Source organism: Notolepis coatsorum, assembly GCF_963971535.1.
Source record: "Notolepis coatsorum genome assembly, chromosome: 2".
NCBI classification, from domain to species: Eukaryota; Metazoa; Chordata; class Actinopteri; order Aulopiformes; family Paralepididae; genus Notolepis; species Notolepis coatsorum.
In genome coordinates, this window is record NC_140166.1 from 2,723,783 (window position 1) to 2,741,873 (window position 18,091).

At 44.4% G+C, this 18,091-nt stretch overlaps 1 protein-coding gene across 1 annotated transcript in view; it reads left to right on the top strand.

The window, feature by feature from the left end:
- The window catches only part of unc13ba (unc-13 homolog Ba (C. elegans)), a 516,655-nt gene that overhangs the window by 316,811 nt on the left and 181,753 nt on the right, over positions 1 to 18,091 (top strand). The window contains exon 11 of the mRNA XM_084308024.1: positions 17,667 to 17,716. Coding sequence (XP_084164150.1) covers positions 17,667 to 17,716 — 50 coding nt within the window. The remainder of the gene's footprint in view (positions 1 to 17,666; positions 17,717 to 18,091) is intronic.

Below are 18,091 nucleotides of genomic sequence, written 5' to 3' on the forward strand. Positions count from 1 at the left end.
CGGTCCAACGCCACGTTAGCCCCGAGTCCATCGATGTCGCTCTGGATGTTCTGCGTGCCAGCTTGGATAGCTTGGTTAGCTAACTCCCTAGCCTGTGTGCTAGCCCGCATGTCCTGGACTATCTGCATTCCAGCTTGGATGTTAGCTTGGATGGTAGCCTTCATGCTAGCTTCCCACTGCGTCATGACAGCCTGAATCATCTCCTGAATCATCTCCTGCACCCTCATTTGTACTTCTTCTGGGGTCGCTTTTCTCTCGCCTTTTCTCGTGTTCCTCCTTCCTCCTCTCTTATATCCTTGAATTGCCAATTATATCCTTGAATTTATTTCGCTTTGAATTGTTTTACTTCCTTTTTTTGATATTCAATGACCGGGAGCTCTTTCATGTGGCTGTTCACCAGAACGTCGCAAACCGGAACGGAATAGCTTATCTTATCTTAACTTTGTATGGGGAATGTTGAAAGGGATCATCTTTAACATATAAATGAGACCACGATGGGCGGCTACGTGGCGTAGTGGGCAAGGCGCTCGCCACGAAATGCTGGAGACGCTGGGCTCGTCAGTTCGAGCCCAGCGCTCCACATTTGCTTTCAGTTTAGCTGGTCGTCCGTACTAATACACATTGGCCGTATTAGGGGGTGGGAAACTGATGGGTGGGGATCGGGCATTGTGGACAGCGACTCCTACAGGTCGGTTGGTGCGCCTGCGCAGTAGAATCAGGAAGTGTCGGGGGCTGCGTGAGCCTCCCACGCGTTACTCCTCGCCACTGAGAGATCGAGCTGCGCAGGTGGAAAGATGCGACTGCTGTTACCTCAAGTACCGGAGGGGACTCGTGCTATGTATGACTTAGTCCACATTGCAGCCGGCTTGTGGGAGGCAAGAAACAGCGTCCGTGACAGGGGAGGGTTGAATTGGATGATACGAAATTGGGATGGGAGAAAAATATAGAAAAATGGGAGAAAAAGTGGCTAAAAAAAATAAATAATTAGACCACGAGGAGGATGTACTGAAAATGTCCAAGAAGAAGGAAGAAAAAGGCAGATGCCATCGTCGTTATGTTCACTGTTGCTTTGTGGCTCGTAGTGTGAACTTCACACTATTGAACTTCACACTATTGAACTTCACACTATTGAACTTCACACTATTGAAATTAACACTATTGAACTTCACACTATTGAACTTCACACTATTGAACTTCACACTATTGAACTTCACACTAGATTTGTATATAAACGTTTATATGTTTATATAAAAATCCTAAATCTAGAGTAAGGGTGAATGGTCACTGCTCTCACTTCTTTGAGATACAGAGAGGGACACGCCAAGGAGACGTTTTGTCTCGGTTACTATTTGCGATTGGCATAGAGCCACTAGCGGAGATGATTAGATCAAACCCTCAGATACAGGGAATAGATGACCAAAAAGGCATTACACACACGATCTCGTTATTTGCTGATGACATTTTACTTTATATCAAAAACCCCTTAGAATCAATTCCAAACATAATGATGGATTTAAGAAATTACGGCGAACTGTCGGGTTATAAGATAAATGAGACCAAATCAGAAGCCATGATGATAGTGGGAACATGGCCAACATATCTGAATAGTGGGCTAGAGACGGATTCAGGTATTTAGGAATCATTCTGACTCCCAGCAGCAATCAGTTATATCAAGCAAACTACAGTTCCAGCATTGGAAATGGAGGTCCCTTCTACCTTCAGGAAGGATGAACTTTGCAATGTATAATCCAGACATAGCTAGCGTTCCAGTCAGATCCATCCTCCGTTGTTGACATGTTGGGGTCAGTCATCATGCCTGCAAAAAAGAAATTTTTTCAAATGTACAGTATGAAGCACAATCTCAGGAAGCTCATACAGAACCAAGTGTTTCACTGTAATGTACATGTACCTTATATGTGACAAATAAAACAACTTTAATTCATCCTATTGTTTAAAATATATTTATTTTTATAAATCAGTACTACTGAGTAATAATGCTAATCAGATGTATGTAGTGTACAGAGTTGTAGTATTATTATGTACAGTGATACAGGTATAAAGACACTATAAGATAAGATAAGACCAGAGAAAGACTTTCGTCTTGTTTACATCAGGGTCCCCCATTTTCAATTCATAGTGATATATATTTTTGGTCATACACTTACAATATTTAGCAGCTGGGAAATACATTATTTGATGTATTCAGGGCCATTTCACGTTGATTAAACGTTACACATTACATCCTGCTAAATGAACGTTAGCTAATGTTACGGCCAGCCTTGCGGTCGCATTCAATTTTCGAGGGACCATAACGTTAACTTGACAGCAAATGTGGATATGCTTTATTTGAGCAGTTGCTAGTGTTAGTTGATTAGTTGATTGTCGTTCTGACATAACTGCAGTAAACAAACTAAACGGTAAACCTAAGTTAACTTACCAGTTAATTCAGTACAAGATCCACAGGACAGCCTGTAGTCTGTAGTGTCTGTAGTGTCGCATGCACACACACACACACACACACACACACACACACACACACACACACACACACACACACACACACACACACACACACACACATAGAACGATAGTTCCCTCTCTCCACCGTGTAACTCGACTCCCCCTACTGGTTGAACCAGGCAGTGCAGCGCCACCACCCGTCAACTCGCCGCACATAGCGTCACCAAGCTTGCTACCGGCGGGAGAGGCCTCGTTTTCCAGTGCCCCATCTGTACGAAAAGTTGATTGTACAAATCAAATCAGACATGGCCAGATGGGACATTTTACCTCTCTCCCTAGTGGGAAGAATAGAATCAATTCGAATGAATGTGTTACCTAGACTTATTTTCCTCTTCCAGTCTCTACCTATACCAATACCTGCCACTACCTTTAAAAGGTTAGATAAACTCCTATCCAAATGTATCTGGCAGAGGAAAATGCCTAGAGTAAGGCTCAAAACACTGTTTGCCAAAGAACAAGGGTGGTCTTGGTCTGCCAAACCTAAGAAACTACTACTGGGCAGCTCAATTACGCATACGTGTGCATTGGATACAAAAGGACCTAGATTCCGGATGGGTACAGATTGAGCAAAACTCAATTCCAAAGACTCCTCTCAGATCCATAATATTCCTGGGGAAAGCATACTGGAAACAAATTAAGATTGGTAACAAATGGATTACAAATACATTAAAGGTGTGGGAAAGTGTAAGGAAAAAGCGGGGAGGTCCACGATCAATATCTAGGGCCATGCCAATAGCAGACAATACAGAGTTCCTGCCAGCTATGGAGGATGGGGGTTTTAAAAAGTGGGCGGATTTGGGCCTGGTTACTATCAATCAATTAATGCAGGGCTATTCAACTAAATTGTTCAGGGGGCCACATTGTCAGAAACCCAAGGGGCCAGGGGCCGGACTGCCACGGCGCCTCCCCGTGCTATGAATATATGTACACTTGACACAACACGCAACCACATTTTCACAACTTTTATTTAACTACATTGCAAAAGTAGTATACTTTTCAAAAAAAGTGCTTCATTTATGTGCCACATCTGCAACATCTCCTGCCAAAAGTGCTTCAGTTATGACTGTGCAACAACTGCAACATCTCCTCTTCAACATTTCAATATAAAAATAAAATAAAAAACAAACAAGTGCATGATGTGCATCTGAACATTCTAACATCAACACTTGAACAAAAAAACACATTTATAGTGCAGCTGAGCTTGTGAAAAAGTGCTTCATGTCTGTGCAACAACAGCAAATCACAGCATCTTATTAGCACTTATTGTCCACTCTTAACTCTCAAACATCAGGGGGGTGGGGGGCAGACAGGCCTAGCCTACATACACACATCTAATGAGAGCGATTGCACTTCTTTGACTGGGCAATGGCAGAGAAAGAGGGTTCATAGGAAGTGAGGGCTACCCGCAAACAGTGATGCAAATGCTCATTTGTCAAGGAGGCATGGTTGCTTGTTTTAATGGCATTCATGTGAGAGAAACTGGATTCACAGGTGTATGTTGAGCCAAACATTGTTAGCCAGCGTTTTTATTTTGGGGAATGTCTTGACATGAATACACTTTATCCAAAATGTTGTGGTGGATTCATTCTCAAGTGCCTGCTTCAGAGCAGATGATGCTTGCATGTCAATTATTTCAAGTTGCAGGAGACCTTCATCAATGTGAAGTGATGCAAGGAACTCTTGTCCTTTTGTGGAAATAGCAGCTACATTGGCAAATGGGTTGCTCACAAAATGCATCAATTCTCTGGACATGTCAAATTCATCAAATCGACTTGCAAAGTTTTCCCTCAATTTATCAATGAAATCTGTCATTAATTGAGTGACTTTTGGCTCAATTGTGCGTGTTAACGTTGACATGAAAAGAAAGTAAAAAAAAAAAAATTAAAAAGAAATTTATTTTTTTTATTTTTTTTTATTTTTTTTATTATCATGTAATCTTTGGCGGGCCGGTCAGAATCATCCCGCGGGCCAGATCCGGCCCGCGGGCCGCCAGTTGAATAGCCCTGAATTAATGGAAGGAGACTGTTTGAAATCGTTTGCACAGCTACAGCAATGTTTTGATCTACCTTCGAAAGACATGTTTAGATACTTTCAAATAAGACACTATGTAATGACTCACAGTGAGTGGGAAGCAATTAAGAGACCGCCAACAAACGTGGAGCGGTACTTTATTAACACAATAGAAAAAAACTTGATGGAAAGAAAGCAGATATCCAATATTTACAACATGTTACAACTAGACGATCCAGGAGACACCGCCTATATTAAAGAAAAATGGGAGTTGGAAGCTAATGTGATCATAGAAAATGAAGAATGGGAGGACAGCCAATTTTTTATTGTAGCGTGTGTAGGGACGAAATGCCAATGGATTACGTATAATATACGTCGCAGGCTATTACTAGCCTCCCAGGAATTACCCTAAACCGCTCTAAAACCATACTTATATTCACCACGGTATAAAACGGGAATGTATGGATGGAATTTTTATTTTTTTCACATCTTGAACGATAGATACTCGATGTCAAATGGGCCATAGTATTGCATCCATAGCTATAATATATATATAGTTATAACCCTGCAAACAAGGGGACCGGCCCCATTGGTTTAATGCGTGGCAGCACATAGCCATATCCCGTTCCCAACGCGGCAGAGAAAGAGTTGAGCAAGACACTTAACCCCTCACTGCTCCCCATGAGCAGGTCGGCACCTTGCATGGTCGCCTCTGCTGTCGGTGTGAATGTGTGAGTGAATGGGTGAATGTGAGGCATAAGCTGTAAAGCGCTTTGGATAAAAGAGCTATATAAATGCAGTCCATCCATTTACTATTTTCAACAACTACTGTACCTTAACTATTCAAGTCTAGTTCCAGCCCAAAATGAAGTGACCCGACCCCTGCACGATTGGTTTCTAAACCTGTGTGTGTGTGTGTGTGTGTGTGTGTGTGTGTGTGTGTGTGTGTGTGTGTGTGTGTGTGTGTGTGTGTGTGTGTGTGTGTGTGTGTGTGTGTGTGTGTGTGTGTGTGTGTGTGTGTGTGTGTGTGTGTGTGTGTGTGTGTGTGTGTGTGTGTGTGTGTGTGTGTGTGTGTGTGTGTGTGTGTGTGTGTGTGTGTGTGTGTGTGTGTGTGTGTGTGTGTGTGTGTGTGTGTGTGTGTGTGTGTGTGTGTGTGCGCGCAGGTGCCCAGGAGCGCGCCGTTCTGTATGCATCCTCACCAAGCCGGCTGCATCATGCTGCTGCATCGTTGCTAATAAGCTATATATTTATATGGAATTTGTTAAACTTATCCTTGTCTGTTTTCATTTGTGTGGGTTCAACTTGTGAACAGTAAGATGAACAGTGGAATGTTTCTCCACTGGCTCTTACAATGTCCACACTAAGCAATGTAATAAATAAATAAAACCAACAATAAATAATAGCAATAGAGAACAAGACGGTATATGGAATATTAATACAGTCTATTCCACTATAGCTATATCCGCAAGATTGGGTTTAGTTCTTATTTATTAATTTATTCACTGCAATGGCGATCGCCTAATTTTAGCAGTATGCTAAAATTTACCAGACCTGAAAAATCAAAGCAAATTAATAAAGGGAAGATGATTAAACGGAAGGTTTTGTAGATACAGTACTGAATTCTGCCATCCGGACACATGCAATTTGAAATATGATTATATAGAATATCAGGCCTATAAATGACCTTATTATGGCCACATCGCACATCTATGGATTGGGCCAAATCTCCTCTTGGCAGAGTTCTATCTGGATTTAGTATCACCAGGCGTGATTCACAAACCGTGAATAAAATCTACTGTAAGTACAGTTACTTTTTAAATAATTTCTACACCATTTTTCATCATATTGCAACACCGTTTTTTGCTAGACGTTCACAGAAAGGTAGAGAAACTAACTGCATTCTGTTTTATGGCAATAATGTTCAGGTTTGTGGGAGATAATCCCGAAAAATAAGAGAAATAAAAAAGTGAATCCAGAAGTCAGATGATTGACAGGGGCTGGCGTGAGCTGGGTATTGCAGTTTTTCTAAATTTGAAAGCCCATCAAAAGCCCTGGGTATCTTCCTTCAAAAGACTACACCCACTTTTGGCTGCTTTACTTCCAAGTTTCAAGTTCAAGTTTCTTTAATAGTTGTCATACAGAAGTACAGAATACTTTCATACAAAATGCTTCTTACTGTTACGCTCCAGAGACTGTGCTAGACAAGATAGTATCAAATAACATAGTATAGCATGTAATTTAGAAGTAGAAAATGAGGTCACAGTGTTCAGTATAGACATATGTACAATGTTCGATGCAGAATAGACGTAACTGAGTTACCATATAATATACAATACTATGCAGTGTACTAATGTACAGTACTATATAGTGCAAAGCAGAAATGGGATGAGGTACAATTTAGGTACAATTTACAGTAAGGTGTACGAGTTGTAGTGCAATCCTTCATCAATAAATATAAAGTGTGGGGAGTGGGTGCTACAGTGTGTTTGTTTAAAGTGAGTGTGTGCTATAAAGTGTGTGGAGTGGGTGCTACAGTGTGTTTGTTTAAAGTGAGTGTGTGCGTGTGGATGTGTGTGCTATGTGCGTTTGATGGTTGTTGTTGTGTAGTGTTCATTGTTCGTTTAGCAGCCTGATGGCCTGGGGATAGAAGCTTCTTCTGAGTCTTTCTGTGCTCGCCTTGAGACTCCGGTATCGCTTGCCTGACCGCAGCAGTTCAAAGAGGCAGTTGTTCGGGTGACTGGAGTCTTTAATGATTCTCTTAGCCTTGCCCCTGCAACGCTTGTTGTAAATGTTCTGGAGGGTGGGGAGCCCCCCTCCAATTGTGCGTTCGGCTGAACGTGTCACTCTTTGTAGTCTGCTTCGGTCTTGTGCAGTGCTATTCCCAAACCAGGAGGTGATGTTGCCAGTCAAGATGCTCTCTATTGTACACGAGTAGAAGTTCTTAAGGATCTTCTGACTGACTTGGAACTTCCTTAGGCGCCTGAGGAAGTAGAGGCGTTGTCGTGCCTTCTTCACAACACTGTCAATGTGTGTGGTCCATGTCAAGTCCTCGGATATGTAGGCTCCGAGGTACTTAAAGCTGTTGACTCTCTCAACCGGTGCCCCGTCGATGCTGAGGGGGCTGTAGTCCTTGACCCCCGACCTCCTGAAATCCACAATCATCTCCTTTGTTTTGCTGACGTTCAGGGAGAGGCTGTTTTCCTGGCACCATCCCGCCAGGACCTTGACCTCTTCCAGGTAGGCCCTCTCGTCGTTGGCAGAGATCAGGCCCACCACCACTGTGTCGTCAGCAAATTTGATGATTGTATTGCTACTCCGCTGAGCCACACAGTCGTGTGTGTACAGGGAGTAGAGGAGGGGACTCAGGGGGACTCATTCCTCCTGTCAATATGCGCTGGTTTCCTAACTCAATGCCCTGAGATTTCTATAATCTTATATTTCACTAATAACAGTTAAAATCATTGGTAAACAAACATAATGCTGACACTTTGACTGCTGTTTTGACATGGTTAGGGTCTTTACTCTTGGCTACATTTGAAAAGAAAATGCAACATTAATTCATACATTCTGTAGAGATGGATTTATGGCGTGATGTCATTTGCACAGAGGTTAACCCTGTGAGGCCCAAATAAAAAAGACAGTAGCAACTTCAGAGGCCAGAGGGTGGGACCTATAAACACATTTACTATCCAATAGCATTGTGAGGCTGAACAACAGGACCCATTGACTATGTACATGTGCTTACACATTTTTAAATAAACATTTACAGACAGTACTTTTAACCCTGTAAGGCCCAACTAAAAAAGACATTAGCAACTTCAGAGGCCAGAGGGTAGGACCTATAAACACATGAAGGGTGCCGTGACTGAAAAAAAGGTTGAGAAATGCTGGTATATATGGTGTGGCTCTTTGTGGTACCACAGTAATTTTTGTGGCTCTTAGTCTCTGACTGGTTGGCCACCCCTGGCCTAGAGCGAACTATTGGATATTATGAAGAAGACTAAATGGATTATATGGATGATTATTATGGACGATAAGGTGTGTTTCCACCAGACTATGTTGGACTCAGCACTCCTGGTAAATCATAAAAATACTATAGTCAAACCGGCAGATGAGGAAACCTATAGGGAGGTGTAGTGCTTACGTCATTGCTGTTTCCAGCCGGTCCACCTCGCAAAATTGCAACGTATTTCCCCATTGCCCATTTCTAAATCGTCTCGTTTAAAAAAATAAAGCATGAACATTTGCATGGTGTACCTTTCTGTGTGTATTCATCCACAATCGTATCGTCGCATCCACAAACAATCGTAAAAAAGCCACGAGATTTGCACATACGCCGCACAAAACACACTATATCTCACAATCTAGAAAACCAGCCTGGATTCTTGTGAAACGGGGTGATGTTTAGCGTGGTACAGCAAACAAACGAAGGTATGTAGAAATTAACTGTTTTGTCCCTATTGGACTATAAATAGTGCCTGTCAAATGAGCCATACTATAGGGAGGTGTAGTCTGACGTCACTGGTTGTTCCACCCGTATAGGGATTTATCATTGGGAAAATGGATTATCGGCTATTGTAACAATTCTGCCGCATGAACATTGGCAAGCTTTCCATTTTTGCATAAAATGAGTTCCCTTCTACCACTAACATTATTGTTTAAGCATTTTTGGTTGAAATAAAGGTAGTTATAAGGTTTTTAATTTGTCGTAAAAAAATAACTACACTTACCAGTAGGCAGCCTGTTGTTCAGTACGCTATGCTATTGGCCTGTTAGGCTGTCGCCGTATCCCCGTCACGGCCAGCTGACCAAGCTAGCTAGCTAACGTTAACGCTACCCCCTAAACGTACTAGACGTTAGCATTATGTCTACTGTTGTGAACCATTTTAAATCGGGGCATGTAGAGGAGTTTCGGGAACGAGTAAAATGTGCAGGTCCTCTTCTCAGACCTGTGGGGCAAGTAGCCCCTTTCGTGACTGTGATGCACGCCAACAAGGTTTGGTCGAGTGTATTCACTCGGCCAAACCTTGTTGGCGTGCATCACAGTCATGAAAGGGGCTATGGGGCTAGCACTGCATGCATCATGCCGGCTAGCAAGCTAGCTAGCTAGCTACACGTGATTGCTTGTTGATACCACGATAGCTAACGTTACAAGCTCAAACCCCTTATAACTACTACTACTACTGTCGAGTCCATAAGTTCCCTGGCAGAATACTTTGTTTGTGAGGACAAAGGTATACAAAGAGGAGAGAACCATTTTAAATCGGGGCATGTTAGGAGTTTCGGGAATGCTGGCTAGCAAGCTAGCTAGCTACTAACGTTATAAACTATACACAATATGTACAACAAGTAATGATTTACATTAGTATTTACAGTGATTTAATATGCAGCGAAATAACGTTATACGATTTAAATTATAAATACAAATATGTGGTTCACTTTAGAGATAAATGGCTATGATCATGGAGCACTAGTGTTGGGTGAAACAGATACTAGCCACAGATTCAGGGTCAGTTATTTTCCCATTGTACGAATTGTTAAGCTTATGGAATGTAAGGGAAATCTGATCCTAGGTCTGTGACTAGTAGGCAGGAGGCTACGCTGTGGTGACGTCAGTCAGCAGCACCAAATAGCAGTGTAGTTTCCCAGCGAACAAAAACATAAACGTTGTTATTTTGCTACCTTTACGATTAATTGCGAATATTTTCATGTTGAGCTATAGATTGTGGATAAATACGCACAGAAAGGTACACCATGCCAACGTTGATGCTTTATTTATCTAAAATAAGCCGATTTAGAAATGGTCAATGGGGAAATACATTGCATTCCACAGAGGGTGGAACAGGAAAAAACGAAAATGATGTAACCACTCCCTATTGTCTCCATAGCTATAATATAGAATATATACAATGGGTCCGTAAACATCGTGAAAATGGTCAACAACCGGCGCCAGGGAGTAAAGATGGAAAAACAGCGTGGCAGTCAATGAGTTAATGATACAAATATTGTTGTATTTATTATTATTATAATTATTGAATTCCGAGGATGTCTGTAGAATCGACGTGAACGCAATCACCAATAATTTCTCCCAAATGAAGCGGCGCACACCAGTCTTACTGCCTTTCCGCGTTCGTAAATCTTCTAAAAGAAACCGTTCAATTCAATCGTGCCAAAATCTGTTCGTTCGAGAATGAGGACCATTGTTGTGATACCACCAAGTGGCTTGGAGATTAAGTAGACATTTAGCCTGCTGCCCCTAGAATTGGATGTGCGCCTTTGCACTTATTCCCAAGAGTGGGATATTTTAATGCAACTGCTCCAGTGAGTAACCGGCAGCGTGGCCACATGAGAGAGAGTAGAGCTCCTCCTCTTCCTGTCCGGCAGCGGGGCCACATGAGAGAGAGTAGAGCTCCAGACTCATGATCGGAAGATCACCGGTTGGAGCCCCGGTCAAGGCTGCTGTCGGAAAGTGGTGTTGTTGTCCAGCAGGTGGTAGTCTGTCCTTCTAGAGTACTTGTAATTTTTTTTATAAATTGGGTCGCACCTAAATCGGCAGGGTCGGTCGGCAACCGGAAACAAACCGTTTATTTTCATAAGCCCTATCGTAAAGAGTAGGGGGTTCCCCGACGTTCCTGGCCAAATTCCCAATCAGGTCTCTGACATCAAGGCCACCAATCATCCCTCCCCCTTAATTGGCTATCAATCCCTGTCTCCTGAGCCGTCCAGCCATTGTCAAGTCAAGTCAAGTCAAGAGTTTTATTTGTCACGGCATACAAGTATACAATGAAATGCGGGTGGTCTTGCCCGCAACGATGTGCATTACAGTGGTACAACATATATAGAATTGTGTAGCATGATGTGTGCCGGGTGCCAATGTATGGCAGCCATTGAGCCTGCGTAGCCCAAGGTTGGGTGCTACCACTGGTGGTGAAGGAGGCAATTTCCACCCTACATTGTAATGCGCTTTGAGTGTCTAGAAAAGCGCTATATAAATGCAATTAATTATTATTAACCATTTACATTAGTACGAAGCTGCATGCTCCACGGACCAAAGCGTCTGCTATACTGAGCGAGTGGATCATTGTACATCATGCTATCCTGACTGCCACCTGTTCTGCCCTGTTTCATGAAGCGTAGTTAACTCAATGGACTGTTTTTATTGCCAGTCTTTCCCTTTTTATGGATGTTGCTTGTGCTGCCTTGGTGAGGAGAGGAAATGTGTTCAGGAAAAAGACATAACTCATGCTCATTCTTTATTTATTCTAATCTTTAGCAAAGTTAATGGCAAGTAAGTTGTTACGTTGCCAAGCTTAAAATACATTACATGTTGCCACTAAACGGCCAAGCTACAAAGTGTAAAAAAGATTAAGAATAATAAAATGATATCTTTGAAAATCGATGATACATTTTTTTTTTAAATGTTATCTCCATTTTAGGTTAGGGTAGAATGTGAGGTCTCCACTGAGTTTAAGGTTAAGGTAAGGGATCTGTTTATAAACAACTTTTTAGTTTTAAATTATGACAAGTTCTAGCATTACAGGTTGGCCAACAAGTGACTACCTAGATTACATGATGTGTTTTCTTTATTCTGTATGTTAAATCTGAATTGTATCAATTAAGATGTTTTATTTGTGTCTTCTCTTTTTAGCCCTAATATCCCTGATATGTGATGCAGAATAAGCAACAATCCGTCTCTATTATCGGACTATGATACTGGCACCACTTTGAATGTAACCACCGGCAACAAAACTGGGAGCCAAGGGCCCCCACCCTTCTGTTCAGAACATGTTCTCCTGGAATCGCTTCACCTAGGGCCCCCACCCTTCTGTTCAGAACATGTTCTCCTGGAATCGCTTCACCTAGGGCCCCCACCCTTCTGTTCAGAACATGTTCTCCTGGAATCGCTTCACCTAGAGCCCCCACCCTTCTGTTCAGAACATGTTCTCCTGGAATCGCTTCACCTAGGGCCTCACCCATCTGTTCAGAACATGTTCTCCTGGAATCGCTTCACCTAGGGCCTCACCCATCTGTTCAGAACATGTTCTCCTGGAATCGCTTCACCTAGGGCCCCCACCCTTCTGTTCAGAACATGTTCTCCTGGAATCGCTTCACCTAGGGCCCCCACCCTTCTGTTCAGAACATGTTCTCCTGGAATCGCTTCACCTAGGGCCCCCACCCTTCTGTTCAGAACATGTTATCCTGGAATCGCTTCACCTAGGGCCCCCACCTATCTGTTCAGAACATGTTCTCCTGGAATCGCTTCAATGGACAACGTGGAACAGGTGTTACCCCTAAGGGAGGCACTAAGACAAAGACCCATCCACCCAAAAAGAGAGCGCCGAACCCCAGAGTAGCACTGGTCATCCGGGGTAAAATCCACCGCCTTCTCCAGGGGTCTGCCGACCACCATGTCCCTGATCCTCACCTCTACCACGCAGGGATTGAGGAGGATCAGGAGGGGGAGGCAGAAGAGGAGGCGAAGGAGCTTAGAGGTATTTATGCAAAGGTTGGCCCTAGGATAGACTCTACGAGTGTCCCCAATGGTAAGGGACATGCAGGGGGTCTTGGGGCACCCTGTGTTGGGGAGGTGGAACTGAACAGAGAGGGGTGTGTCAGAATCCCCTGCACCCTGCAGCACAACAGTGGTACGTCCCCTGGGAGCCAGACACGGTCTTCACCAGAGGGGATCCAGACTACACCCAAGCAGAAGCGAGCAGCCTTACACTATAGCCAGGTTGGACCAGACATGAACGGTACTAAGTTTGCAGGGGCGGTTGGAGGAATACCCAGTATTATCCAACCCAGTGTTGGACCAAAGAGACCATATTCTACAGCCGACTGTGTGGACTACAACTTCAACAGAGCTCTACCGGGCACACTGCTGGAAGAAGATGAAGAAGGCCTTGACGAAGAAGAAGAGGAGTCCAGTGCCGTCATTGAGCATATCCTGAAAGAGCTCAGAGGGATCAATAAGATCCAGGAAGAGATCTCAGACCTTAGGGATTACCTTAGCTCTGTCCGAGGTTCAGTGGAGGAGGTGTCATCTTGCGTAGATGCTGTTTTAATGGAGATTGAGGGCATTCGTTCTGGTAACAAAGCCAATGCACGAGTATATGCAGGAACTTGGTCTGGGGCAGTTGGGGGCAGAGATGGAGCCTCGCCCCGTAGAAGACCTGCCAGTGCCCACGGCAGTTTGGGGAGGACGATGCCTCCTGATTCCAGAATTTGCTTGCCAGTCTATAGCGAGCGTCATAGCATCCATGGTGAGTTGCTCCTGCCTCGGGCAGAAGGGTCTGATGTCTCACCAAGTGCTGAATCAGTAGCTCCTCAGGAGCAAGAGAAACCAGAGGTTACCTCAGACCATAGTTCAGACATCCCAGTGGGCACTGTAGCGAGGAAGCTCAGCTGTGGCTACCTTGAGCGACAGGATGGCCAAGACTGTCCCAGTACTAGCTCCCTGTCGTCAGGTCACAGTTCTAAATCAGAGTCTGATTTAGAGAGGCCTTCCTCCAGCCATGGCAGAAGGCACCGTAGACTTGATGGTAGGGAGGAACGTTGGGACCCTGCTGGACTGCTACACAGTGCTACCGTAGAGTCTGTGTGGCATGGGGAGGATGCTTACTCCAGGCAGGATAGCCTGGAAGAGCATGTCGGCGGGGGGGCTCCTTGCTGTGAAAAAAGCGAAAGCTGGGATCACTCAGGACGACACTACAACTCCCCTGCCAGTACCTCTAGCAGGGAGGAGTGGCAGTCTCGGAGACGGATGCCTCAGCCACAGTATGGGACTCAGGTTTCATCAGACACCCACCTAGAGAGCCCCAGCATGGCGTATGGGTGTGTTGCTGATTGCTCCTATCCTCAGAGTTCTGGTTCCCATTCAGTAGATGGGCATGCTGAAGAAGCAGAATATCCCTATCCGTCAGCAACCGATGGTGGCTCTACTGATACTAATGATCAGGATAGTTATTCTGTCTATGAGGAGTCTGCGGATGTTACATGGACAGAGGCATCCTTATGGACCGAGGCGTCCTTATGCACCACTTTGACGGAACCAGATGCACCTTTCACCCAAGGCATTGAGGCTGGTACACAAGGCCCAAACAGCCGCCTCCCTCGCTCTGCCAGCAGTGATGTCCCAAATGTGGGTTTCAACGTGAAGCGCATAGGCCGAGTTGTGCTTGATTTCAGCTCTGCCTTGCGGGGAGCACTGCGTAAGCTTGAGGTAACTGGAGCCCAGAGTCCAGGTGAGGAAGCAGAGTTTGACTTAACGGTGCCTTCTGAGCTGCCTGCGCCTGAATTGCCTGCAGGTCCCCCGTGTGTTGGGCCTATATTTCACCAAGAACCTCTTCAGGATGCTGTGGATGCTGATTCTAGAGATGTCATAGAGGAATTGAACCAAAACGATGTCCCGTGCAAGCCAATTCCTTGCCCTGTGGAGGTCTTGCTCGAAGAAGCCAACAACAGCCTTCTGCCTGTATCTGCAGATAGTTACCAACCCCCTCCCTGTGTAGTTGAACACCCCTTTTGCCCAGATGAGCTCTCTATCTGCCCCAACCCAACGTCCAGCAATGCTGCCACACCGTCCTCACCCAAAGGCCTTGCGGAACGCCCCTTTGAGGCCCCTGCGGATCTGCCCATAGCCGCCCAGCATTTGCAATGCACCACTGCGGAATCCCTCTCGCTCCCGTCTTCGGCTGAGGAGCCCGCTGCGCTACAGGAGGGGCAGGGAGGAGCCCGGGCACCACCACCGCTGCTACAGCAGCAAGACACTGACTCCAACGCGGAGGGAGAGCCAGCAGAGATGAGCCACGCGGAGATGAGCCACGAGGAGATGAGCCACACGGAGATGAGCCAGCGGGACGTGCGCAGGCTCAAGTGCCTGAGGAGCTTCCAACAGATCCTGCATGAGAAGCGCGAGATCAGGCGCAATCTGGCCAGCATATCCATGTCCAGCTTCTCCCAAGAGGACTTTGAACCAGGTAGCCGTTATCTCAATGGCTCCACACTGTACTGCATGTACTGTACTCACCGCTCACTGGATTTGCTCATATTTTGAGTTGGAATGAGCTTAGGTCCCAACTTCTTAATTTTTCTGTCATTTTTGTCTTTCAGTTATTGTGTCAATGTTCATTTGTATCGTGTCTGAAACACACGTACATCTTCATTTTTGCGCATGTTTTTGTGTGTTGAAATTAATGGATGTTGTCATTGTCTTGTGTTTCTGTAATCCGAAAAGTATTAATTTCTTTGCAAGAAAATCAAAGTGTCTTTTTCCGTACTATGTTTGGGTGATCAAAGCCTCCTCCTCGTCTCCTATTCTCTTTCATCTTAAAAAGAGTCTCCTAAATTTAACCATCTAGGAGAGCGGATGGCAGGAGCATAATGCAGGTTAATCTCCATAACTCATCATTTAGTAAGGTGGTATTGAATAATGATCCCCATCCCAGAAAGGGCCCTGGGGTATTTACCAGTTGGTCCTAGCTGATAACAAACAGTACCATATATTTATGTCCCATTTACAGCAATGTATCACCTGCGATTCACTAAAGCCCCTTCTCTCCTCTGAGAGCTCTTGCAGCGCCCATTAGGCTGAATTAGAAAACATTAATTACCTCCTCGAAAAAGTGAGCTTGACGTTAAAGAGCAAGAGGAAGGGAAATATTAAGTAATTTTGGTGATGAATTATACATGTTAATGAAACATTCATAACCTCGGACCACCATCGATCTGAAGACTCCACAGTGGCTCTGCTTTTAACATGAACCCTTTCACTACCACACTACCAAAGGGCTAACCCTTTCACTGCGACAATACAGCAGGATAACCCTTTCACCGAAACACTACAGAAGGTTAACCCTTTCACTACCACACTACAGACGGTTAACCGGTTAAAGGTTAACCTTCTGTAGTGTGGTAGTTAAAGGGTTAACCATGCCGAATGAGTTATCTCTGGGGCGGGGCCTTGTTACTTCATATGAGGAGTCAAACTAGTGGATGACGACCTTTCTCTGTCTCTTGTTTCTCTTTCTCTCTCTGTCTCTGTCCCACGCGCTCCTTCTCCCTTTCAGATGGACGTCAAGAGGACGATCAGGTTACCTCTTTGTAGCTTCTGCTGTGTTCTGTACTGTATGAGCATGGTCTTGTTAAGTCTTTCAGTAGTCAATCTAGAATAGATGATCACTGTTGTTCAAGTACCTACATGCCAGAAAATGCCTGATTACCGATTCCATTGACGTCTTGTCATTGTTTTTGTTTTTTTGCTTTTCATTAGTTTCAACTAAAGCTTCATGTTTTTGGCCACTTAGAAATGGATTTGGGTTTACTGTAAATCAGGTGCATTTTTTAAATAGTCGTTATCCTCTAAAAGCATGTACATTTTCTCCTCAGCCTTTACAGTAAAAAAAATAAGAAATTATTGAAATATACATATAAATGACACTGGAACAGACTGACGTTGCATAATACACAATGTTGATGAAAAATAGCAATGATATTGATGGTGGGTTATTCAGGATGTCATGCGTGTGTGTGCTACTGTACCACTATCTTTCATTGATATTTAGTTTGCTGACACTAGGCTGTTGCAAAGCAAAGGTCGATAATATCCAGTGTGTTTATCAGAGGTGACCGTGGTTTCGTAGCTGGTTTGCTGTCGCCACATGATAACTAGTTCACAATGCTCGCCCTGCAGCCAGCCTACCATTTAGCATGTCTCAGTGAAGCCCAGCCAACCCTGTCCAGTCCCAGTCTCTTCTCATCTCATCTCTTCTCCTCTCTTCTCCTCCTCCCTTCTCCCTTATCCTCTCTTCTTTCTCTTCTCTCTTCTCCTCTCTTATCTCCTCTCTTCTCCTCTCCTCTCTCCTCTCCTCTATTCTCTCATCTCCTCTCCCCTCTTCTCCTCTCTTCTCCTCTCTCCTCTTCTCTCCTCCCCTCTTCTCTCATCTCTTCTCCCTTCTCTCTTCTTTCTCGCTTCTCCTCTCCTCCCTCCTCTCTTCTCCTCTCTTCTTTCTCTCTTCTCCTCTCTGTTTTCTCTCTTCTCCTCTCTGTTTTGTGTGCATGCTGCTTCTACAGTATGATTAATTCAATAGAACATGTCAACCTTTTTCTAAATGCCTGATCTTTGACCTCTATTCCAGAGCCGAGATCAAGATGGTGACCCCAGCAAGCATCCATGGGTCAAGTCTGGGTCAGTGTGTGTGTGTGTGTGTGTGTGTGTGTGTGTGTGTGTGTGTGTGTGTGTGTGTGTGTGTGTGTGTGTGTGTGTGTGTGTGTGTGTGTGTGTGTGTGTGTGTGTGTGTGTGTGTGTGTGTGTGTGTGTGTGTGTGTGTGTGTGTGTGTGTGTGTGTGTGTGTGTGTGTGTGTGTGTGTGTGTGTGTGTGTGTCCATTGTATTTATGTCCATTGTATGTGTGTCTGGCATTCCTTACCAAGGTTATAAAGTACCAACTGCTCAAGGATGCTATTACACAGCTTAGGTACAAATGTAAATAGCTGGTGTTTTATATTTGGAAGCCTAGATAATGTCCACAGACTAGTTGTGAGGGGGCTGCAGATGGCAGTGT